The 26,685-nt window shown below is 41.7% G+C and overlaps 1 protein-coding gene across 1 annotated transcript; it reads right to left on the bottom strand.

Annotated features, from left to right (window-relative positions):
* Positions 1–8: 8 nt before the first annotated feature.
* Positions 9–26,685, bottom strand: PIWIL3 (piwi like RNA-mediated gene silencing 3). Its single transcript, XM_044244416.1, has 22 exons — positions 26,675–26,685; positions 26,290–26,348; positions 25,660–25,792; positions 24,469–24,551; positions 18,052–18,180; positions 17,235–17,449; positions 16,301–16,419; positions 15,575–15,655; positions 15,051–15,251; positions 12,329–12,440; positions 10,476–10,602; positions 10,147–10,264; positions 9,648–9,762; positions 8,891–9,078; positions 7,798–7,870; positions 5,318–5,518; positions 5,068–5,171; positions 3,178–3,248; positions 2,289–2,445; positions 1,491–1,616; positions 457–604; positions 9–305 (listed from the first exon to the last, which is right to left on the bottom strand). The coding sequence occupies exons 1-22, from the start codon at positions 26,683–26,685 to the stop codon at positions 189–191; spliced, it is 2,688 nt and encodes an 895-aa protein (XP_044100351.1). The 3' UTR covers positions 9–188.

Below are 26,685 nucleotides of genomic sequence, written 5' to 3'. Positions count from 1 at the left end.
GCTTGGGATTCTCTCTCCCCTCTCACTCTATCTGCCCCTCCCTGCTCACTCTCCCCCCACCAAATATATGTTTGTATTAAAACTATGCATCCAGGAGAGTATTTCAGAAGTACACGTTCAAAGGAGAAAAAAAAAAAAAAACTAACAAACTCTGGTTTTCAACATATCGTCAGGCTTTCTTCTGAAAGTCACAGGTAGAAGAGACGGCTGGCCAGGGAATGGTGTGGTTCTTGGTGAATACTCTGACCCACAAGGTAAGCCAGTTTGTGGGCGTAGTGACAAGGAGCAGGAACTCGAATGACACCCTTTAGAAGAAAGAACAACAACAATATTTTTTTCTGAACTTTGTCTGAATTTAACCTTTCATAGGTATCAATTCAAAAGGTTCACAAAGTATAGATTCAACATGGAGCAATCTTAGAGATTTAAAGGAAAATGCATATAAAAAATACTTACTGCCAAATTGTAATACATGTGGCATAGTCTGTAAGTGAGATGCTGTATCCTATCTGGGGTAAAGCGAACCGTATCGTGGATGACATTGTAATGAGTGGGAGTGACAGTACCATCTTTCACAGACTGACTCACGATAAAGAAATCGTACCTAGAATCGCAGAACACATGAGTCTAGACAACAGCTTAATTTCAGAAGAAAAAGAACATAGCAAACCTAGCATCTGATGTGCCATGAATAGACAGAAACCCATTGTACAGACAGTTCTGTTTACATGTAGAAGCCCACTGAACTGTGGGGCAATGATTTGGGAAAGCAAGTCCATAAAGGTCAGGGCAACACTCATGGGATTTCTGCAGAAGCATCCGAGCTGACGCCTCAATGCAGAAACCTGACATTGGCACATTGGATAAGGTCACAGGGAACCTCAATTCAGAGTTCCAGGGATGGACCCTTCAGACGTCTCCTCAGGAATCTCTGGAATCTATTCAAACCCCCTAATGATAGAAATGGCAAGGTCCATCAGCTTCTTGTAGATACGGGACTTTTTCTCATGTGCATTATGTTATGCTTTTTACGGATCATACTTTCCCACTTGCTTTTTTCTTTAACCCTTTCCCGCCTCCTACTAGATTGATCAGTGTTTGTCTTTCCTTCATTTTCTTTCATTTCTCCCTGTTGGCTTGTAGGACAGTCTTGTTTCATTTCCCATCCTGTGTTGTACATAATTCTCTCATTTGCACAATTGACAAATCTCTGCCTAATCAGAAGCTCAGTCATTCTTTCCAACAACCCAGGAATATCAGTATGTTTATGGTATATGCTGTAAATTCTAGGAGAAGAAAAAGGAAGACAGAAACTTCTAGAATCCCATGTTTATCTGTTCATGTAATTTTCAACCAACTTTAAGTCAATCTGTTATCCTCCAAACCAGGCAAACCTTGAACACACACACACACACACACACACCTCCTCTATTTTTGTTTGAGTAAAAGAGAATGTTTATTTAAACAAATAAAAGGGGGGGGGGTCTTACCATTGCCTCTTGGTCACCTCCACATCAATAACTGTTCCTGGAAGTGGGTTTCGAAGTCTTCCTTCAGACTCCACAAAAAATCTGGTGTTTATTCGTTTCTTCACCACAATGAAAGTAAGTTTGACCCTTGAAAAGAATGACTGGTGTTACCAGCTGGCATTCAGAGTACTGAAACCACAACACAGGATCCATTAAGAATCTACAGAAGAGGCAGTTCTCCCCACACACCAACCTTACTGTCCTAGCCCCCTGTGCCCAGGCTTAAGCAGTGAAAGAGGTTTCTCTTCTCAGCCACCCACATTGTAAGGGGAGGAACTTCCTTACAAGGTCATGACCATTCCTATTCATGGTGGGTACCAGGCTCCACCAACAAACAGAGGAGGCCAGAGGCAAGAGCTGAGAGAGATCCCCAGGCCTAGGACCTACAAAACTCCAGAATAAAGGAGTTACATAAATACAAACCATCGCCAGGCTGTGTTCTTGGATTTTAATGAATATCAGAGGTTAACAAGTACCCCTTACATCAAGGCTTGCAGAGAGATTAGGAAAAAAGGACAGGTTCTTAGGGTTCCATGGGGAGAATACAATCTGGAATGTTCCAGTTCTGTTCTGTCCTCTGACTTGGGTATGGAGCAGAAAGTCTAAGAATGAAGGGTCGTCTATCTTCTCCCCACCTAACGACTGACGCCCTCTCTGTCATGCTCTTTCTCTCTTAATTCACATGTCATAATTTCTACAGATTCGTTTCTAAGAGTGAAATGTAGAGTTTACAAAATCTTCACTTTACAATTTATATACCCAGAGTCTTTAGGACACACGGATTTTAAGGAAGACTCAATCTGTGGTACTTCATAGTCCAGCAATGCTTGAAGCTGACCATCCCCCACTCCATCCCGGTACACAATGATAGCTTGTGGCAGAAACAGGTTATGTTTACACCAGAGCTTCAGGGCGGCTGGAAGGAAACCAGAAACTTGGGTAAATAAGCTGTAACTCAGAACCAACTGACCACTGCTATTTGTAACAACTTCTAGGGTCATTTTTCCAACCCTGTAGCCTCCAGGACACTGTCACACCTTTTTTTTTTTTCACTTGAGCAGGCAAACCTTTATTTTACTCTTTTTATGCCAACTTTACTGCTATTAGTTTTTTTTTAATTTTTATTTTTATTTTATTTTATTTTTTTCCAATTTATTTATTTTCAGAAAAACAGTATTCATTATTTTTTCACCACACCCAGTGCTCCATGCAAGCCGTGCCCTCTATAATACCCACCACCTGGTACCCCAACCTCCCACCCCCCCGCCACCTCAAACCCCTCAGACTGTTTTTCAGAGTCCATAGTCGCTCATGGTTCACCTCCCATTCCAATTTACCCAAATTCCCTACTCCTCTCTAACGCCCCTTGTCCTCCATGCTGTCACACCTTTTAAGTCTTCAGGCTAGCCCAGCGTTTCTCACCAGCCCCACTACTGAAATTTTGAGCCAGATAATTGTCCATGGTGGTGGTGGTAAGGGTGTTGCTGTCTTCTGTAGCATGCTGGTCTCTAGCCATCAACTGGATGCCAGTAATACCTCCACCATCCCAACCTTGACAGCCAAGAGCGTCTTTAGTCATTGCCAAGGTCTCTTGGGGGACAACGACCAGTATCAAGTCAGAGACTCCAACCTTGATGAAGGCACTGACCTTCCAAGCAGGCTTTCAGCCCATTCACAAGCTCCTGTCCCGATTTCTGGAAGATGCACTGAGAGAACCACCTGTTTGGAGAAAAATCAGCCATTGGTTTGGGAAACAAGACTCTGAAAATGTCATCATTTTGATTCTGAGTTCATCTGGGACCTCCAGGAAAGAAGAAAAGTCCTTATAGGTAGCTGAGGATCCCATTAAGGATCAATTCTCTGATTCCCCTGCAGAGACTGAAGCACTAATCTCTTCCTATACCCCAAGGTGCCTATTAAAATTGGGAATGCACACAAAGAGGAATTCAGAATGGAAGCATTCATTAACATTGCTCCGAATTATGCACACTTTCACTGTGCAAGACTACTTCTGTCTCACCCACTGCGGGCACCACAAAATTAACAGCCAGCCTTCCTGGAGATCCCTGCTTTGAGCCTCATGTCTCAAACAATGGCTCATCCATAATCTGCTTTGAGGGAGCCATCTGCTTTGGAACAGTAATAGCTACTTGACCACTTCCCCACAGATTGAGCAATGTTTCTCTCAAGTCTCTATCCTCTCTATTTAATTCAGGTATCATGATGACCTGACATGATATAAGATGCTTCCCTGCTTCTTTTCCAGAATACACACTCCATGAGAGATCATGCTTTGGGGTGAAACATTTTCACTGCTGTGCTCAGCATCTGCATATAGCAAGGGCTCCAAAATATCTAGGAACTGAATGAAAGCTTAATTTCCTTCCCATTGTACAATGTTCTTTTTTACCTGCCCCCCACCCCAAACAAAAAGCAAACCAATGTTACTATATCAAAATAGAACAGGACTGGGAAAAAATGATGCCATTTGTGAAAATAAAGATGGATCCTCCTTAAAGAATATTCTGGAATTATACCTAGTGGGCTATACTCATCAGGAAGCATAGCATGTGTAATGGTTTTACAGGTCCTAATGCTCAAGAAACTATAAACTGAAGAGTGTGCAAATTCATTTGAAGGCAGGTTCTACTCTAAGCACAGATAACAGAAGTGTCCCTGAAGCAAAGGAGAAACATGGGATATGGAAATCTTCTTTGTCAGGTCACATAGATGTATGAAGACCAGATCCTGTACCTAGAGTCTGCTGGTCATATTCCTACACCTTTCTTCCCCTTGGGGGACCTGAGTTCTTTCCTCTGTGTTCCTGGTCCCCATGCAGGGACTCAGTGATCATTAGAGCCTCTGGTGGGCAGAATTCTACCTGTCCTAATGCTCAAAATCTTTGACTGTCCCATTGCCCTGTGATTATGTCTTATGGCATGGTTGGCTTTATAAGGAGATTTTCCAGATGGACCTTATCTAATCTCATGGATCCCTTGAAAAGCAGAGAGTTTTCTCTGATGACAGAAGAGGAAGAGATTTGAAGAAGAATAAGGACTCAGTGTGCCCTTGCAGGGAACAGGGCTTTCGAGAAGGAATGTGGATGAAACTCAAGGAACTGAGATGGGTCTGGGAATTGAGGACCTCTGTCCTCTATCTACACACCCCCCCAAAGAAAGTGGATTCTGCCACACATATGTACACTTGGAAGAGGACCCCAAGCCTCCAGAGGAGAATGTGGCTTGCCCAACCTGTGGCCCACCCAAGAGCCACATGGTGCCAGATTTCTGCCCGACAGACCTGTGTAGGGACACACGAATGGCCCCTTAAGCCTCCTTATTTGTCATCATTTGGTAAGCAGCAATGGTAAAATGAAATAAAGCCTTCCACATCAAATGTTTTGGGAGCATAACTTTGCCAGAAGAGGAGGAGAACACCTTGTCCATGGACCTTGTCAAAAAACATGAGCTGGGTCCACCTCTCCCCTTTGGTCTACAGCTAGCTGCCATATACACAATGTCTGCTGAAGTCTACTCACTGTGTCAATTCCTGATTGATGCTGGACACAAAGCCTGCAATTGACTTCTGCTGATTTACAGTATCGTGGAAACAGTCGATACCAATGAACATCGCATTCTGCAACTAAAATTTTTAAATAGGTAGTACATGGAGTTAGAACACAATAGGAATAAAATTAAGCAATTACATTTGCAAGATAGGTAAATAGAGTCTTAACCAATTCCACTGAACACAACTGAAAAAAGAGAAGGCAATGAAATCCAACGTACTCCTGTCTCCACCTTCCAGAGGGCTCCTCCCATCTTGCAGTTCATTTGCTGGGCAATATTTGTCGCAATGGTCAGCAGCGTCTGGGGTTTGTCTAAGGTCCGTGCGATGACACACTGGCTTGGGATTGGGCAACTGACACACAGGTATTGTTTTATGCTATCATACAGCTCTTTCTTTTCACTGGACAACACGCAAACAACCTTGGAAGAAAGCAAAAATGGGACTGTCCAGTATGCAACCACAGCAATAGGAGAACAGGATGTCTGTGTAGGTGGAGCACTGAGTAACTAGAATCTATCCATTCAATCAATAGCTGGACCATGAGGGTAAGAGGTCTGGAATCCCAGCCCATGAAACAGTTGTGAAGGTGACCATGTGGAAGAAGAAAGTCTGGGAGCCAGGCACAGACAGTATCCTCACTTGAACTTGCAAAGTCCTTATGTCCTGGTTATTCTGTTTCTGGGAGTTTATCATGAACTTAACACAGGATGATTAAAAAGTACAGACTGACATCTACCATTGTCAGGACTGTCCTAGCGTCCAGGATGGACACTATGCAAGGGGCATTTGCTCATTCGTCAAAAACCTACTGAGATCAATACTATCCCCATTTTACCCCTAAGGAAACAAGCGCAGGAGTCAGGAACTGGCTGCTGTATGGGCAGCAGACAAAGTTTCCAACACTCGCTGGGACCTCTAGCAGGACACAGAGCCATGAGGAAGAGCAGTTACCACATGGCTGGGTTCATACTATGATGGGAAAATCCTCCATGTAGCATTTTTAACATGTATGCATTATTATATGTATAACATTTATATATAATGTTATAGAAAGTATTATTTTTAACAATGATGTTTCTAGGAAGACTTTCTGGGGGTAGGTATCCTCAATCATATTAGGGACATTCTTCTCTCATTCTAGATGAAGTGACTTTGTCTTTTCACAAGAAATGTGGAATTCTATAAAATGCATTATACACATTTTGCTTACATTTTATCTGCAATTATGTTTCCTAAAATTCATCACACTAACCAGTTCATTTCTTCTTTTTCTAAAGACTAGATTGCCAGTTTTCAGACTTGCTGGCACCCCTGGTGTTGTCCTAACATTTCTTTAACCTCCATTTTGTCTGTTAATCATGAACTCTTCTTGTCCTTAATGCTGTCAAGCCTCTGCTGGACTCTTTTCTTCACTCTTGACAACATCAAGTTTTAATATTTTTGGCTTTATTTTGTTCTCTGTTTCTGTTTTTTTTTCTTTTGTTCTACTTTATTTTGTCTCACTCTGCACTTAGTGCATTAACATTCAGACTTCCTTCCTAATGCACTGATCAAGGGCTGGAGGACCCCTGTCATTATTTTTTTTAGCTTGCTGTTTTAAACAGATTTTCATGCATACTACTTATAAGGTCTAAAATAGTTTCTAAATTTTCTATTGATCTCTGTCAAATAAATAAAATCTTTTAAAAAATAAATTTTCTATTGGTATGGTTCTAATATGGTTGCTACTTACAAGTAATTCTTTGGTTTCTGAATATATGTGGTTTAATGATTTCTAATTGTAATGGACTGTGGTCAATGTGTGAGTGTTTGATAAGTAGGTATCAGTCCTTCATTATTGGTTTAGGATTTCTCCATGCCCGTTGAGATCCTTTAAAGATGAAGGCTAAACTAACTTAGAGATATGCTTTTTTTTTTTAAGCACCTCACCTTTTGGGTACAGATTACACACAAACCAACACACAACGTACACACACACACACCCCCATCCCTCCCTCCTTTTATATATTTATGTATATTTTAGTAGGTCAGTAAGTCAACCTTTTAAAGACAGATGCAACATCTTCTAGATTCTAATTTTTTACATGAGGATGTCTGCGTTTTCTGCGAGCAGTCAGCTAATGTTGTCCCCTACAGATTCAGCTTCTGGAATAGCAGGGGCTGGTCTCCTCCTAAGAAGAGCTGTTCAAGCTGATGAAAATACAGAACTGTGCCTCTCTGGGGCTCAGCCAGTCTACCAAGGTCATGAAGAGTTACAGGGTTAAGACAGGAGAGAAGTAGGGACCCAGAGTGCCTGCCTAACCCCCAGAGGGAGAGGTCTGAAAGGTTGGAGACCATGAACAGACTGACAGCCTCCAAGAGAGAACAGGACAGGAATTGGAGACAAGACCCTGCCAAGGACAGGGTTCTTTTTTTTTTTTTAAGATTTTTTTTTATTCATTTATTTGACAGAGAGAGATCACAGTAGGCAGAGAGGCAGGCAGAGAGAGGGGAAGGGAAGCAGGCCCCCGCTGAGCAGAGAGCCCGACGCGGGACTCGATCCCAGGACCCCGAGACCATGACCCGAGCCGAAGGCAGCGGCTCAACCCACTGAGCCATTCTTGAGACAGATTTTGAGTGTCTGCCACTCGAAACTGAACATATGTGATTTGTAACACTACATATCAAGACATGAAGCCACTGCCACATAGACACTTACCATCTGTGTTTTGGAGGATGCATGGTTTTCTAAGGTGGTTGTATAGGATTGGACTGAATGACTTACTTGAAGCCTAGAAAAAAGAAGAAAAAAAGAAAAGTATAGGACCTCTATACTCAAAAGGCAATGAACAATAAACATATAACAAGCATTTTATGCTGCCAATGAAGCACAATATAAAACAAAACAAAATACCACGTTAAGACAGTTACTTCAGTTGAAAGGCTTTTTTAAAGACTGATTATTCATTAGAGAGAGAGGCAGAGAGCTAGCCCATGTACACATGAGGGGAGGGGCAGCGAGCGAGCGAGTGAGAGAGAGAGAGAATCTTAAGCAGACTCCCCACTGGGCACAGAGCCCGACCTGAGCAGAAACCAAGAATTGGACGTTTAATTCACTGAGCCACCCAGGCACCCCAAAAGTTTGTTCTTTAGACAAAAGTAAGTTCAATTTTTGGCTTCCTTAGTATGTGTCCTGAGAGCCACAAATCATACATCACAAAAGCCTATTTTTACTATCTGTTACTGGAATAGGCTAGACTTTTTTTTTTAAGATTTTATTTATTTATTTGACAGAGAGAGATCACAAGTAGGCAGAAAGGCAGGCAGAGAGAGAGAGAGGAGGAAGCAGGCTCCCTGCTGAGCAGAGAGCCCGATGCGGGACTCGATCCCCGGACGTGAGATCATGACCTAAGCCGAAGGCAGCGGCTTAACCCACTGAGCCACCCAGGTGCCCCTGGAATAGGCTAGACTTATTTGCTTATAACCTTTCAGTGTTTCGATTAAAGTGACTGACTCCTAGAATTTAGTATCTTCTCTTTTTTAAGATTTTATTTATTTATTTATTTGACAGACAGTGATCACAAGTAGGCAGAGAGGCAGGCAGAGAGAGAGGAGGAGGAGGAAGCAGGCTCCCTGCTGAGCAGAGAGCCTGATGCAGGACTCGATCCCAGGACTCTGAGATCATGACTTCTGAGCCGAAGGCAGAGGCCTTAACCCACTGAGCTACCCAGGCACCCCTGGAATTTAGTATCTTCTGATTCCACTTTCAGGTAGCTAATGACTGGTTTTTAAATCAGAGGTAGTCGACTTACATTTTTGCCTCTTTCATAGCTATGCCCATCGTGGGTGTGACTCTCCGTAGACTCTGCAGAAAGGATGAGGCTGCTCTGTAGTATCCTGTAGGATAGAGTATTAACCAATGATCTAGTGACTTGACATTGAGTAAGGGTCCACTTCTTGTCTCTTTTGTCCAATCTGCAAATTGTGGGTGGGAGTCAAACTGCAAGAGAAAGGATAAGACTTCATTTAAAATTTTTATGTATATTATATATGTAAAAGATTTAATAATTTACAAGACTATATATTACACATATATAATATATATAATATATATATATAGATAATGCCTTTGCTGATATTGAAGAGCCTTTCCATTGCAAATCTGTGCTACTTCCCATTGTAAGGTTATTAGTTTAAACTTCAGTCATGACTTAATTACCTATTTTTGCCTTAAGGTACAAGTAAGTGATGCTGGAATTCTTTCATGGGTTATTCTGGATTGTCTTGATTCTAGGTAACTAACTCCTAAGGAAAACTTTGGAAGATAGTTTTACCATGAGAGGGGACCACAACACTAACAGAGATAAAATACAGAGTTTACTCTATACCAAGGATGCCCTATGCATTTTAATTGAACATCTGCTTGCTGTATCCTAGACAAAAGACAGGTAGCCCAAGAAGAGAGAGCAGAGAGTTATTGACCTGAGCTAGTTCCTCTGCATTATTATTCATTTGAGCCCAAATGACAAAATGAATAACTAAAACACAACCATCTTGAAATGGTCTTACCACTCGTCTTCCTTGAAAAATTCTTACTTCTTTCAAGATTCTTCCTGAGAAGGACAAGAGGCTGCCATCAAATTTCAAATCCCAGAGTTGAAGTTCCCGTTGTATCTCCTTATTTCTGAAAGTTAAAATGTTTCCACAGGATCAGACCTCCTTCAAGGAAATAAGCAAAAGCAATGATCCATTTTCAAAATTCTCCTCTAACCTAAAGATGCCCTGTTGTTTGTCCTCTGTGCTGACACGTTGCAGAGAAGGCCCCTAGTATTCTGAAATCACATCTTTGCTCTCACATTTGTGCTTAGGATCTTTCTAGTTCATTTTCCCCCTCCAGACCTCCCCTAACTTTGCACTGACAGAACAAATAGAGTTGTTCCCCCAAGAGCTCACTTTCTTTTTGACCTGTTTTTTTAGTTGGAGAATCTAAGATGCCAAGAGTTCTGCACATGTCCTGACTTCAGGACACACACACACACACACACACACACACACAGTCAGCACTTACGTCTGTATAGTATTCATCAATTTTCGTAACTCGTGCTGCCTTTTTTCTGGATCCAACCTCATATGGAGAGCCAAGTCTCTCATCACTCTGTAATTTTTACGCAGCTCATCTGTTAGACCTTTAAAAAAGAGTAAAAGCTATTGCTCAACAAGTAAGACTAGATTTATATGGGAGAAGCCTCAGTGGCTTTATCTGGAGGAGGAAGAGCCAATGGAGAGAATGCAGCTCTGGGTCACCTGGAGGACTATGGAAAGTGTGGACCTCTAGATCATAGCATCTGGGGCTTGAAAGGGGTGGTCTTCCAGGAAGACCGGGTAAATGCGCAGTACCTGTCAGGTTGCATAGCTGGGGAACCAGCAGTATAGGCTCATGGGGCGTGTCCTGTTTGCTCTTCTGCCATTTGCCTTTGCTGATCAAGAGCGGCTGATTCAGTTCCGTGACTACTTGATCATACCGCTGCTCAGAAGGGGGAAGAAAGAACACTGGCATGACTACCATCCAAGCCCCAGTAAATCACGTAAATAGGTACAACAGCTCATTTTTGGATCACCAACAGAGGCCCAGGGGTGTCCTGGGGACCCAGTTTCCCCAGGTTTAAGGACACATCAAAAATACTCTTCATGTTCCCATGAGATGTCCCAGGAATGGCCTCTTTTTTTTCCCCCCCAATAAGCACACATGGCTGAGGAGAGGCGGGATCACAAACATTATATTGGGGTCATTGTAATAGCCTTCTTTGACTTCAGATAGGTAGATGTGGGACCAACTCTTGGAATATATCTCTCTCACTACACGACTCTCTTAAAAATTCTTAACACATAATTGAGAAGTTTCAAGAGGATTGCCAAACGGATGGGGGACAACAAACCTGGTCACTTTTTAGAGTGACTACTACTACAGCTATGCCAAACATGCCTCCAACATCATTTCCCCTAAAATATTCCAGCAGGAAAAGGCAATTGCCAAGACATCCTACCCAGAAGGTCTTATTCCTAGGCTCCAATTCCTGTACAACAAAGTGCCCTTACTCTCCAACACAAAGTGATGATTTGTCATAGATCCATTCATGCTGATCACTGAGGTCCTCCTCTGTAACCAGTGAGCCACAGGAATTCTGTATGATCTGCCTATTAAGCATCTTGAGAACATCAAAGGAGTTCCTACCTGAGACAAGACTTCAAATCCAGTGTTCATGGCTCTTTTCCTCTTGAGCTGAAATACTACTTTTAATTCTCATGATCTTGTTGCAGACCATGTATATTTTTTTCCTTAAAGTAGTTATTTGAAAGGCAGCCGAGATTCACCCCATTTCTCTTGGTGCTAGAGTCTTAATTAAGGCAGGAGCTTTTACAGGGAGATGTATGCACAAATGTGCAGGATCATAGGGTCATTTTAGGGCCTCAACCACCACTCTTACCACCCAGTCTAGCTAAGTCTTTGTACAAGCTATTCTTCCTGTTGAGAACTTCAGGAAACACACTACTTATTTCTCATAGCTGTCCTGTGACATTCTAGAAGGATATCCTGCAACATTAACTTCTGCATTTTCAAAGGAATTCTGCTGTCCCACTTTGTATTATTATGAAAACTTTTTTGAAAGCCAGGAATGTACTTTCCTTCTAAGGGCTCCACTATGGATTCTGGGATTTTTCTAGATCTCATGATAACACAACAACTACACTGCCATCTGTTAGTAGACTGAGTTCTCACCAGGGCACCCCAAGGCTACCCAACATTTTAATTACTTCAGCCCATCTGTTTTGCTCAAGCAAACCTGCTGAAACCATGGTCTTATATTTCTTTTACATCTAAGGCTCCTCCTATCAACACATGCCAAGAAGGTAGTTTGCTTTCACAGAAATGCTCTTTCAAAATGTTCCCAAACCTATTGCTCTGTGATGCCAGCATGTGTGAACTACCATAGCCACTTCTAAAACTTACTGTATTGGAACCATTCTAGTTATATGACATTACCCTATATACAAGGCACTCTAACACATGGAAAATAGGTATAAGTCAAATTGTAATAACCCCAAGGAGAAATTCTATAATATGTATTTGTTATGCATAAGATTATGACCTATTATGATGTAACACAGGACTAGAAGTTTACATGTATTATTGGGAAACATGTTTGAATAAGAAAAAAAGATTTAGATACACTGAAAGAAAGACTTCCTACCGTTTTATAGTATTCTACAAAGGTGATTTCAGCACCATCTGAGGTTTTAAATGTAGTTCTGGGAGTTTCCTCCCAATTAAAAGCGTCCACCCTATAGGTTTTGTTGTTATACCTGTGGAATAGTCACAACATATGGTTTTATTCCTAATGTATTCATTGCATGGGATCATGCAAGAAATAAGAGGCTTTAAATCCTATGAGTAATTACAAGATATATCCCCCTTATTTTATATATATACATATATATATAACATTTGTTATTCTTTTTTTTAAGATATTTTTTATTTATTTGACGGGGGTGTGGGTCACACGTAGTCAGAGAGGCAGGCAGAGAGAGGAGGAAGCAGGCTCTCTGCTGAGCGGAGAGCCTGATGCAGGGCTCGATCCCAGGAACCTGAGATCATGACCTGAGCTGAAGGCAGAGGCCTTAGCCCACTGAGCCACCCAGGTGCCCCAACATGTGTTATTCTTAGTATATTCACCAAGCTGTACACCTTTGAACACAACCCAAAGAACTACCACAACCACGACAGACACTCCTCATTTCCACTAAACTCGCCCAGTCCTGAGGCAACCACTAGTTTAGTTTCTATCCCTATATATTTGCCTACCCATCCAATTTCACATGAATTATATCACACAACATGTGACCCTTCCTGACTGCCTTCCTCCACTTAGCATAATGTCTTTCAAGGTCTATCCCTGCCATAGTGTGTTCTGGAAGTTCACTTTTATTGCCAAATAATATATCATTTTATAAATATACTGCATTTATGTATCCGTTTATCACTTAACGAACATTCAAGTTGTTTACACTTTTGAACTATTATGAATGAGGATGCTCTGGCCATTCATGTACCAATTTTGGTAGACATAGGCTTTTCTTTTTCTTGAGTAAACAACCAGGAATAGAATTGCTATATGGTCACACTATATATAGCTTGTTGAGAAAGTGCCATACTGCTTTCCAAAGAGACCAAACGATTTCACATTCCATCCTAGTGGGTATGAAATTGCATTTCAGTGTGGTTTGACTTTGCACTTCCCTGATAGCTAATAATGTTAGTATTGTTTCCTGTGATTATTGGTCATTGTATATTGACTTCAGAGAAATGTCTATTCAGATCCTATGCCCATTTTTTAAAAAGTTGGGCTGTCTTTTAAATTGACTTGTACGTGTTCTCTATATATATAGATGCAAGTTATTTATGAGATAGGTGATTTGCAATTGTTTTCTCTCATTCTGTCCATTGTTTTTCACTTATGACTTCAAAGAATGGACATTTTTAATTTGATGAAGTCCAATTTGTAGTTTTCTTCTATCATTCCCCTCTCTCTTGGCATCCTAGAAGATTTTGCCCCACCCAAAGTCAAGAAGATTTACTCCTACTATAGTTTTTTATAAGAATTTCATACTTTTAACTCCTACATTTAAGTCGATTTTGAGTTAATTTTGGAGTTAAATTGGAGTTAATGTTGTATATTGTGTCAGGAAAGGCCAGGTGGATATCCAGTGGTCTCAGCAATATTTGCTAAAAAGACTTCCCTAATTAAACGGTCTTGACACTCTTATTGAAAATGAACTGACTATCAACGTGAAGGTTAACCCTGGGATTCTCAATTCTATTCCAGCAATTTTTACATCTGTCCTCATGCCCCCCCCTTTTTTTTTTTTTAAAGATTTTTTTATTTTATTTTATTTATTTGAGAGAGAGAGACAGTGAGAGAGAGAATGAGCGAGGAGAAGGTCAGAGAGCGAAGCAGACTCCCCATGGAGCTGGAAGCCTGATGTGGGACTCGATCCCGGGACTCCAGGATCACGCCCTGAGCCGGAGGCAGTCGTTTAACCAACTGCGCCACCCAGGCGTCCCCCCCCCTTTTTTTTATTACTAGAGCTTTATAGTAAGTTTTGAAATTGGGAAGCAGGAGTCCTTGACTTTACTCTTACAATATTGCCTAAGCAATGTTAAATCCACATTCTTCTCAATTTAAAGCATCTGGTCTAAAGGGAGAATAAAAAATTTTTTTAGAAAACTTCCTCCAAGGGGAAATTTGCTCATGGATTTTAGTTAAGCCCTGATTTTTAATAAACACAAAGCAAAATAAAAGAAGAAAAGAAGGAGGGACATATTCTGTTATCACAAGACAGGGTTCAGAGCAGAGGACTGGATCGCCATTAGGAATCAAGAACTGCAAAGTCTATACCCAACACATATTCCTCTCTTGTGCTATAGAGCCAGATGAGAAAAAGCATGGAGTGGTTCTGGCCATTGCCATGCCAGGCCTACTTCTGAAATGTAACCCTGATTGATCTGAAATCTACAGAGACACCTCTTTTTTTTTCCAATTTATTTATTTTCAGAAAAACAGTATTCATTATTTTTTCACCACACCCAGTGCTCCATGCAATCCGTGCCCTCTATAATACCCACCACCTGGTACCCCAAACTCCCATGCCCCCACCACTTCAAACCCCTCAGATTGTTTTTCAGAGTCCATAGTCTTTCATGGTTCACCTCCCCTTCCAATTTACCCCAACTCCCTTCTCCTCTCTAACACCCCTTGTCCTCCATGATATTTGTTATGCTCCACAAATAAGTGAAACCATATGATAATTGACTCTCTCTGCTTGACTTATTTCACTCAGCATAATCTCTTCCAGTCCCGTCCATGTTGCTATGGGGAAAAGAGAAGTTATGAAAGTGATGGGATGCAGACTTACATCGTAGAAACAACCGATCCGACTAGTCGTTTAGAAACTTGCTCCTGAAGCTCTTGCTTTGTGGGGAAGCCATCACGAATATCCGATATTAAATCATAGGCTGTTTGCATTCGGAACAGTTTATGGTTCACGTCAGCACAGAGGGTAATGCTGGTTTCATACTCAAGAATAGAAGTAACATATCCAGGCCAGATGACCAGCCTGCAAATGGAACACATTAGATGTGAAATCAAACTCCAAGCTCCAAATATAGAAGTGTCACAGGGCTGGCAGTCAGGGTCTAAAACTGGTGATTAGGAGTCAAGTAAGAAATGGTCTTTCAAAGGATCTTTCCAATAGATATTTACCTGATGAACCCGTTATATTATCTTTGTTAAACCATTTTTATCACCACCCACAGGCGCTCTCCCCCCCAGACATACACACACGTGCACACACACACACATTTGAGAATATAGGTTTATATAGGATATAGGTTTATATAAATTATAAACATTATGTGAAACTTTCTACTTGATACCAACTTGTGATCATGGAACTCCATGGCCTCTCGCTTGTTGTAATAGTTGCGACCAACTTGCTCCAACTCCATCATCTTCAAAATTCTAGAAATTGGAAGAACAGATTTTGTTAAAAGTGCCACAAATATTATTAAGCACTTAATAACACACATGAGGATACTGTGGCGGGGGGGGGGGAATCTGCCAGTGACTTGGTCTACCAATAATTAACGGAAGTGCCTGGTACAAGTAAATTACATGGTGAGGTTAGATATTCAGGCTCATTTAACCTCTTTTTTTCCCTGCTTTCCATAATATACAACTGACTGTCATGAAAAGGCCATTAGAATGTCCTCCATTCCTAGAAATGATCCAAAACAGATTTTGCAGACTAAGGGCCTCTGATTTTAATTTTGAATTTTTGTCCATCATTATGAAGGTAGAAAACAAGTGCATTCGCTCCAGGGAGAAACACACGTAGATGTGCCTAGTTGATGTCCATTCCTCCTTCTAGACAGGAACCAGCCATGGGATGTGGCAGTAGGCAGGGAGAACAATATGGAGAATAAGCCACAGAATTTAAACATGTCTAGGTGAGGTTCAAGTGCCATGTCATTTCCAAGATCCTTTGTTTTCCCAGAACAAGGAAGTGTCAAGAACACAAAACTCTAGGAGCAAACATCTGTGTTCCATGCCACTGACACACTAACACACAACCAGATCTCAGGAAACCAAATCCTACGAACAAACCTTCTAAAGAGAATGTTGTAATAACGTAAACAGTCTGGTGAGGTGGGCATGAGTTCGCTGGTGAATTCAATGGTCACCTTCACAACCTGTTTTCTCAGCAGGCTGACCAATTCCATTTTCTGAGAGAAAAACAAACAAACAAACAAAAAGTTCCAGCAGTCTTCCCAAGGATAGCAAGCTCATTATTGGACCACAAATCAAGGTGTCACTTGGGTATCCAACACATGAACATGGCGGGAGCCATCTTGCCCCCAGAGACATGTGCAGGGAGAAGATAGGATCTATGAGACCAAAGTGAGGAGTCAGAATTAAACATTTATAGCTCCTTAAAAAAAAAAGTTCCTGTGTATTAGTCACTTGGTAAATATGGAAGTTTATTGAAGAAAATATTAAGTTCTAAAACTTTTTTGCTGAAGTTTTAGAGAGAGCAAGAGATAAAGACTAAATTATTCAATAATTCATCAGCATTTGAGCCATATTTGCCACTGAAAAGGTTAAAAAATTAAATGTATTTATTGCTCTCAAATTCATTGTAAGTGCTGAAATGAGGCACAAGGGAACATCCTGATAAACACACATGGCATGTGGGTTTTCTTACAAGCCCTATGGGCAAGAGATCTTCAGGAGGTCTCCTCAAACCATTGTACAGAAATGGTGTATTTGCTCTAATACAGTAAAAATGTGGGAGAAAGAACAAATGTCCAGAAAGTACCGGGGGTGCCTGGGTGGCTCAGTTGGTTAAGGGTCCACCTTTGGCTCGGGGCATGATCTCAGGGGGCTGGGATTGAACCCCATGCTGGACTCCCTGCTCAGTGGCGAGTCTGCTTCTCCTTCTCCTTCTCCCTCTGCTTCTGCACTCACTCACTCTCTCTCTCCCCACCCCACCAAATAAAATCTTTTAAAAAAGTGAAAATGTCCAATAACAGTACTTAACCGGTGATCGTAGTTTGTGAGGTAATAACAAAGAAGTTCCATCAAATATATAACACTTTCTGATTATTGCTTTATGCTGCAGAAGCAGTTCTGAACGAACTTGTCTGTCCTCAATGTCTGGCATGTAGTCAATGTTGTACTTATAGGTGATCTGCTGGGGGCGAGATGTCACTCGGAAATGGTTTGCAAATAGCTTCACAGGTCTACCCTGTGTGCCTGCAAAATGGTGCCATGTGTTAACCAGGAAACAAGCTGACCAACTGCACCCAAAACAATGTGGACACCCTGATACCACGAGCCAAAATTAGGCCAAACAAGGACGTCAACCACCACACAAACACTATATACACCTGCTGTTCCAGAACGTGTACCATCCATGCAGATGCGTCCTACATAAGCGTATGTTGAGAGTTACCATAGAAGATTAAAATCTTCAACAATAACAATAAAAAAATCTCTAACACAAGATTTCCCAAAAGGGGTGGGGAGGGTGAGTGGGAAGTCCTAGTGTAATAATGTAAACATCGTAATAATGTTTAATTAAGATAAAAAATCTCAGTGGATCCAAAGAGCTGGGTCATTCTAACTTAGTGGCTCTAAAAGGAAAAGAGAGAAACGAAGAATCCATCTGGGATGCTAAAACAGGTCTTTGTTTCTGCAGAAATGGGTGCTATGATGACAATGAGAACAGAGAGGAGGATACCTGCTCTCATAGCGATGAGCTAAGCTTTACACACACCCTGAGACACACACAAGCACCCCAGCACACGTCTAACAGGGACAGTTCCCTAATGCTGGGTTGTTAATGGCTGCTGCACCTGCCGTGGACTGTCTCACGTGGTCTAAGTACTGTCGGGTATCCACCACATGGTCTCGAAAGATGCCCCCAAAATGGTTTCTCTCCTTCAACGACGCTGCCTGGACTGTAGCCACCAGCTGAGTTTCCTCTACATGGAAACAAATGTGAAAGCCATGAATTTTAGATGATTAAAAAAAAAAGGGAGGGAAGTCAAACAGGACATTGTTAAACCCCAGCTGTGAAGTTAAACTAAGTCAGGTCACTGGAGGTAGGAAAGAGGATTGTCAAAGGATCCAAACATGAATTTCAGTCATGGGTCACCAGAAAGGGGGACTGTGACCTAGAAGCCTCTCCCAGCAAGACCCCACTCCACATTAGTGGCTGGCCCAGCCTCTCACACACATCAGTGCTATGCCTTTTGCCTTCATCCAGCACTTGTCCAGAAACTTTGTCTCTTCTCTACTGACTTTATATGCCAATCACCTGTCACCACACGGCCCTCTCATAGACATCAGAAAATGCTGACTGAACAGGCTCTTAAAAAAAAATCTGGGGCGCCTTGGTGGCTCAGTCATTAATCATCTGCCTTCGGCTCAGGTCATGATCCCAGGGTCCTGGGATCAAGCCCTGCACTGGGCGCCCTGCTCAGCAGGAAGCCCGCTTCTCCCTCTTACTCCCCCTGCTTGTGTTCCCTCTCTCACTGTCTTTATATATATATATATGTATATATATATATACATATATATATATATATGAAATGCTTTTCCTACAGAATAACTGATCTATTCTTTTATTAACAACAACTGGGAAAACTCTATTTTTTTAATCCCATAGTAATGTGCATACAGGTTTAAATATTTTACAAGGTTAATATTTGGAGGACAGTGCAAAGCGTTCTTTCAAATATTGTGAAAGAAACCTATATTATCCATATGCCCCTGAATAGCTAATATAGTCCCCACTCTGGGCCAATTCTTTTCAGAATGTTCCTTCTGGAAGCTATTATTCCTCATTTATGAAGATCTTATACCAGAGTCTAAATTTCTATAATAGAAAAGCTATTAAATTTCATTTTACATATAAATTTTTAAAAAGCTTTTTATCAAACTCAGCTAATTCCAGACACCTCCAGCAATCAAACTTACCACGTTCAAATTTCAGTGAAAAAAAAATTTGGCATTGTTCATTAGTACTTGCTACATATAATGTGCTTTACGTGAAGCATTAATCATAACTCTTCAGACAGGATACAGAGGATAAAAATAGGTATTTTACTATTTTGCATTCACATTTACAACTTCATTTCATGGAGTCTGGAGTTCGTATCAGTTTATTATAAAAATATCTACAACATAAGACACCAAAAGCAGAGACAGCAGAAGCAAAAATGGACAAGTGGGAATTCAAACAGAAAAAGTTTCTGTACAACAAATGAATCAGTCAACAGAATGAAAGGCACTTAAGGAACGGGAAAAGACATTTGCAAACCATGTACCTCATAAGGGGTTAATTTCCAAAATATAAGGAACTCCTGAAACTCAAGAGTGAAAAAAAACGTAATAACCCAATTACTTTAAATTGAGAAAGGACCTGAGTGGACATTTCTCTAAAGAAAACATAAATAGACAACAGGTATATGAAAAGATGTTCAAAGTCATCAGTAAATTATCAGGAAATTGCAAATCAAAACCACAATGAGGGGTGCTTGGGTGGCTCAGTGGGTTAAGCCTCTGCCTTCGGCTCAGGTCGTGATCCCAGGGTCGTGGGATCAAGCCCCACATCGGGCTCTCTGCTCGGCAGGGAGCCTGCTTCCCCCTCTCTCTCTGTCTGTCTCTCTGCCTACTTGTTATCTCTGTCTGTTAAATAAACAAACAAACAAACAAAAATCTTTAAAAAACAAAACCAAACCACAGTGATCTATCACTTCCCATCTGTAAGTATGATTATTTTATATATATGTCTATATATATGTATACACACACATATATAAGTATATATGTGTGTGAAAATACATATATACATATATACACACATATATACATACATATATACATATATACATATATACACACATATATACATATATAAGTATATATGTGTGTGAAAATACGTGTGTGTGAAAATACGTATGTGAAAATACGTGTGTGTGAAAATACGTGTGTGAAAATATGTATACAAAATATATATTAAAAAATTAAAAAAACAGCAAGTACTGATGAATATGTGGAGAAATTTAAACACTTTGAGAAAGCAAAAAATGGTATAGCTGCTATGGAAAACAGTATAGAGTTCCTCAAAACACTTAAAAGTAGAACCACCGTATAATCCAGCAATCTCACCTCTGGGGGATTCTTACAGAAGTATTAAAATCATAATCTCAAAAAGATATTAACACTCCTGTGTTCACTGAAGCAGTATTAAAAATAGCCAAGCCCTGTAAACAACCTAAAAGCCCACCAAGGAATGAATGGGTAAAGCTAATGTGGTATATTCATACCGTAGAATATTATTCAGCCTTAAAAATAAAAAAGAGGAAAATCCTACAATGTGCAAGAACCATGACCTTGAGGACATCATGCTAAGTGAAATAAGCCAGTTCTAAAAGGACAAATACTGCATAACTACAAAATTCCACTGATAGGAGACATCTAAAATAGTCAAACTCCTTGAAGCAGAAAGTAGGATGGTGGTTGGTGTTCAGGGGTGGAGTGGAGGAGGGATGGGGAGTTGTTAGTTAACAGGTGTAAAGTCTCCCTTATGCCAGATACGTTCTAGAGATCTACTATTCAACATTGTGCCTACAGTTAACAGTACTGTATCTATCGTACACTTAGAACTGTGTTAAAGGATAGATCCATGTTCTCTATTCTCACTGTAATTAATAACAATTTCAAACTTAATGGGGTGCCTGGATGGCTCAGTCCGTTGAGTGTTCAACTCTTTTTTTTTTCCCAATTTATTTATTTTCAGAAAAACAGTATTCATTATTTTTTCACCACACCCAGTGCTCCATGCAAGCCGTGCCCTCTATAATACCCACCACCTGGTACCCCAACCGCCCACCCCCCCCGCCACTTCAAACCCCTCAGACTGTTTTTCAAGTCCATAGTCTCTCATGGTTCACCTCCCCTTCCAATTTACCCAAATTCCCTACTACTCTCTAACGCCCCTTGTCCTCCATGCTATTGGTTATGCTCCACAAATGAGTGAAACCATATGATAATTGACTCTCTCTGCTTGACTGATTTCACTCAGCATAATCTCTTCCAGTCCTGTCCATGTTGCTACAAAAGTTGGATATTCGTCCTTTCTGATGGAGGCATAATACTCCATAGTGTATATGGACCACATCTTCCTTATCCATTCATCCGTTGAAGGGCATCTTGGTTCTTTCCATAGTTTGGCGACTGTGGCCATTGCTGCTATAAACATTGGGGTACAGATGGCCCTTCTTTTCACAACATCTGTATCTTTGGGGTAAATACCCAGGAGTGCAATTGCAGGGTCGTAGGGAAGCTCTATTTTTAATTTCTTGAGGAATCTCCACACTGTTCTCCAAAGAGGCTGCACCAACTTGCATTCCCACCAACAGTGGAAGAGGGTTCCCCTTTCTCCACATCCTCTCCAACACATGTTGTTTCCTGTTTTGTTAATTTTGGCCATTCTAACTGGTGTAAGGTGATATCTCAATGTGGTTTTAATTTGAATCTCCCTGAGGGCTAATGATGATGAGCATTTTTTCATGTGTCTGATAGCCATTTGTATGTCTTGATTGGAGAAGTGTCTGTTCATATCTTCTGCCCATTTTTTGATGTGTTTGTCTGTTTCGTGTGGGTTGAGTTTGAGGAGTTCATTATAGATCCTGGATATCAACCTTTTGTCTGTACTGTCATTTGCAAATATCTTCTCCCATTCCATGGGTTGCCTCTTTGTTTTTTTGACTGTTTCCTTTGCTGTGCAGAAGCTTTTGATTTTGATGAAGTCCCAGAAGTTTATTTTCGCTTTTGTTTCCTTTGCCTTTGGAGACGTATCTTGAAAGAGGTTGCTGTGGCTGATATTGAAGAGATTACTGCCTATATTCTCCTCTAAGATTCTGATAGATTCCTGTCTCACGTTGAGGTCTTTTATCCATTTTGAGTTGATCTTTGTGTACGGTGTAAGAGAATGGTCGAGTTTCATTCTTCTACATATAGCTGTCCAGTTTTCCCAGCACCATTTATTGAAGAGACTGTCTTTTTTCCACTGTATATTTTTTCCTGTTTTGTCGAAGATTAATTGACCATAGAGTTGAGGGTCCATATCAGGGCTCTCTACTCTGTTCCACTGGTCTATGTGTCTGTTTTTATGCCAGTACCATGCTGTCTTGGTGATCACAGCTTTGTAATAAAGCTTGAAATCAGGTAAGGTGATGCCGCCAGCTTTATTTTTGTTTTTCAACGTTTCCTTAGCGATTCGGGGTCTCTTCTGATTCCATACAAATTTTAGGATTATTTGCTCCAGCTCTTTGAAGAATGCCGGTGGAATTTTGATCGGAATGGCATTAAAAGTATAGATTGCTCTAGGCAGTATAGACATTTTAACGATGTTTATTCTTCCGATCCAAGAGCATGGAATGGTCTTCCATCTTTTTGTGTCTTCTTCAATTTCTTTCATGAGTGTTCTATAGTTCCTCAAGTATAGATCCTTTACCTCTTTAGTTAGGTTTATTCCCAGGTATCTTATGGTTCTTGGTGCTATAGTAAATGGAATCGATTCTCTAATTTCCCTTTCTGTATTTTCATTGTTAGTGTATAAGAAAGCCACTGATTTCTGCACATTGACTTTGTATCCTGCCACGCTGCTGAATTGCTGTATGAGTTCTAGTAGTTTGGGGGTGGAGTCTTTTGGGTTTTCCATATAAATGAATGAAAAGGGAGAGATCACAACTAACACCAAGGAAGTAGAAACAATCATCAGAAGTTACTACGAACAGTTATATGCCAATAAGCTTAGCAACCTAGATGAAATGGATGCATTCCTGGAAAAATATAAACTACCAAAATTGAACCAGGAAGAAATCGACAACCTGAATAGACCAATATCTAATAACGAGATTGAAGCAGTGATCAAAAATCTCCCAAAAAACAAGAGCCCAGGACCTGACGGATTCCCTGGGGAATTCTACCAAACCTTCCAAGAAGAAATAACCCCTATTCTCCTGAAGCTGTTTCAAAAAATTGAAGCAGAAGGAAAACTTCCAGACTCTTTCTATGAAGCCAGCATTACCCTGATCCCCAAACCAGGCAAGGACCATACCAAAAAGGAGAATTTCAGACCAATATCACTGATGAATATGGATGCTAAGATTCTCAACAAGATCCTAGCCAACAGGATCCAACAACACATTAAAAAGATTATCCACCATGATCAGGTGGGATTCATCCCTGGGCTACAAGGATGGTTCAACATTCGTAAATCAATCAATGTGATACAACAAATTAATATGAGAAGAGAGAAGAACCACATGGTCCTCTCAATTGATGCAGAAAAAGCATTTGACAAAATCCAACATCCGTTCCTGATTAAAACGCTTCAAAGTATAGGGATAGAGGGAACATTCCTGAACCTCATCAAATCTATCTATGAAAGACCCACAGCAAATATCATCCTCAATGGGAAAAAGCTTGCAGCCTTCCCATTGAGATCAGGAACAAGACAAGGATGCCCACTTTCACCACTCTTGTTCAACATAGTATTAGAAGTCCTAGCAACAGCAATCAGACAACAGAGAGAAATAAAAGGTATCCAAATTGGTAATGAAGAAGTCAAACTCTCTCTCTTCGCAGATGACATGATTCTTTATATGGAGTGTTCAACTCTTGATCTGACTCAGGTTAGGATCTCCTGGTTGTGAGATTGAGCCGGCTTAAGATGCTTTCTCCTTTTCCCCTTCCACTCACAACTCACATTTATGCTCTTACACACACACACACACACACACACACACACACTTATATAAATAAGAGCAAATCAGAGCATCAGATATGAGGTCTTATTGTATTAGCCAAATCCTTGGCTAATGTTGAGGTGCTCAAGGAGCGACTCAACCTCCCAGGGCAGTGATTTACAAACACGATAATGTTCCCAGAATTCCTAGTTAACCTGGAGTCATTATATACAAATGCATGGTCTAAATCTGAAAAACAATTTTATCAAGCCATTGGCTAGACTGATGGTCATCAATCTCCATTTCTTTTCCAAAAACCTTAAAATACAGGGACACTAAAATGCTGATTAATTCATTGCAGAAAGGAAAAATACTTGTGGCCTGTATTCCAGTCCCATCCTGACAAACCCTATGGGGGTCCTGCAGTTCTCTACCTGGAATGCTGTCACTGTGGTGCACCCTCACAAATTAGACATCCTCTGTCCCCCACCGTATCCCTCTCTTTTTTACCTGGAGCCTGAGGTGCTGCTGTTCTTGGTCTTCTTCGTTGTGCAGGCTGAACCACTTGGCTCCTCACTTGCAGTGGCTGGGGGCTAGGTGGAGTTTGGCCGGCTTGCTGAGCCTGCAGGTTTTGGGGGAAGAGTCCTAAAGGATGCTGTTAACGATATTTGTTCATCATCCAAAAATTATTTGCCTGCCACGTGCCAGGCACTGTCCGGGAATGAAGCAAGTTCCCTTGTAAAGGCTCCCATGCCAGTGATGGAAAATAAAAATAATGATTTGCATAGCATTTGCATGTTAAGTGCCTGGGAAATGAAGAAAAATAGAACAAAGTAGGCAAAAGTGGGTGTTGTTGGGAAGGTGGAGTGTGAAGGGGACTGGTTAAGCTAATGGGGGATGAAGCAAGCCTCAGCACAAAGTTGAGACAGAATCAAAGAGTTGAAGGAGGAGAGTTACAAGGTCACATAAGCCACAGGTAGAGGAAAAAGAGCAAAAATTCTAAGGCAGAAATGTTCAAGGAAGGACAAAATGGCCACTGCGGCTGGAGCGAGGGGAGCAAGGGGGAGAGAAGCAGATGTCAGAGAGGTGGTAGGGCGGAAGCCATTTTGAACCATGTGCCTCTGACTAAGGAAACAGGAATGCATAAAGGGGAGGGTGCTGGGAAGAGGAGCTGCATGGACCAGTTTATCTGGTTCTGTGCTGGGAAACATGGAGGGAAAGACCAGGGGGAAAGCAAGATGACCGGTTAGGAAGCCACCGCCCAAACCTAGGGATGCTGGTGGTTTGGACCAGAAGGTGGTAACAGAGGTGATAAGACATTATCAGATACCAGATTTTTTTTTTTAATTGGGAGACAACAGTATTTCCTGGTTATTTATGTGAAGGGTTTGAGAGGAGTCCACAATGGATCCAAAGACTTTGGCCCCAGCAACTGGAAGAATGGGGCTTCTTCAAACAAAGGGAGTGGGACCTTTCTGAGAGAGCACATCAGGAGTGTGGGAAGATCTGTGGAGCATCAGCTGCTTGTTTTGAAGTAACTCCCCAGGAGGACTCACTGGCTGGGCCAAGCTATTCAGAAACCCTCCCATCCACTCAGGTCGGATGGAAGTCCATGTGCATATGTGAAAACACATGAGAGGGAAGCAGTAAAGGAATTAAAGCATCTTTTGCATAAAGGAGACTGAACAGGGCTGAGCTCACTGGTGGCGCTGTGGCTCCAGGTGGCACAGTGGCTCCAGGTGGCACAGTGGCTTCAGGTGGCACGGGTTGAGAGGGTGTCTGACCACGGGTTCTGCCTCGGGCTCGGGTCCTGGCTCGGCCTGACATTGCTGTCCTGAAGGTGCAGACCCTCAAGGGGACGAGCCCTGGAACAGCACGGTTCTATTAGACATCTCTGTGTAAGTTGCCTGGCAACTTTCTACAAATCAGGACTTTAAAGAAAGCAGCAGGTACTAACCGTGCAGGTTTTCTGATCACACCAAGCCTGATAACTCCAAAGTTATCAAGTAAGTGTCCTGTAGTAAAAGACAGGAACCTGGTAAAGTATTCTTAAAAATTTAAGAGAAACCATTGGCTAGGATTCTTTTCCCCCCACAAAGTGGCAGGACACCATGGGTTACAGTGCTTGCTTATAGGAGTCAGGTGTGCACAGGGTTCTCACCTACGACGTATCCTCCACGGCACAGGGAGGAGCCCAGGTGTCCCCTGGACACTCGCCTGCCTCCACCAGAGGCACACACACCTTGGAGCTAGCCCAAACGGGTCCTCCAAGCTCCACTGACACCACTCACCCTCCTCCTCAAGAATTAGGCTCCTCTGTGGGTGATGTACCCAGGGCCTGTGGCCTGGGGCTCCACTCCTCCAGCCCCACAGCGTCTGAGTACTGATAACTGTGGGGTCAGAAGGGCTAAAGCTTCTCTGCAAAAGGGTTAGCCTTTTCCAGGACTGGCCCTGTACCCTGCCCCAGTCACCAAATGGATGTAGGACTAGCCTAGCTGCCTTGCCTATGCTCCTGCAATCAGGAAGATGGGTGCCCTCCTGGGACCCACCGTCATTTCAATTTCAACCCTGCTGGCCCAGCCCCTTCTGGCACGCCTCCATCCTGCTCCAAATGAAGCCAACCTTAATGTTCACCTGGCAGCTTTATAGGAGCTCTGACTTTCAGTGGGATGGGCGTGAGTGGTTCTGCCTGCTCTCTTGCCCTACCTTAACTCACCCAACAACCAT

Source organism: Neovison vison, chromosome 3, assembly GCF_020171115.1.
Source record: "Neovison vison isolate M4711 chromosome 3, ASM_NN_V1, whole genome shotgun sequence".
In the NCBI taxonomy this organism is placed as follows: Eukaryota; Metazoa; Chordata; class Mammalia; order Carnivora; family Mustelidae; genus Neogale; species Neogale vison.
The sequence above is the reverse complement of the archived record's forward strand: the minus strand, read 5'-3'. Positions and strand labels throughout refer to the sequence as shown.

Bases quoted from the DNA above. Each gene is read 5' to 3' on its own strand.
- PIWIL3 (XM_044244416.1), bottom strand. The intron at 18,181-24,468 runs GTAAAAAAGAGA...GTTTCCATGTAG, and splicing joins AGCAGCACCTCAGGCTCCAG to AGGAAACTCAGCTGGTGGCT. The intron at 5,172-5,317 runs GTACGTTGGATT...TAAAAATTTTAG, and splicing joins TCTGGAAGGTGGAGACAGGA to TTGCAGAATGCGATGTTCAT.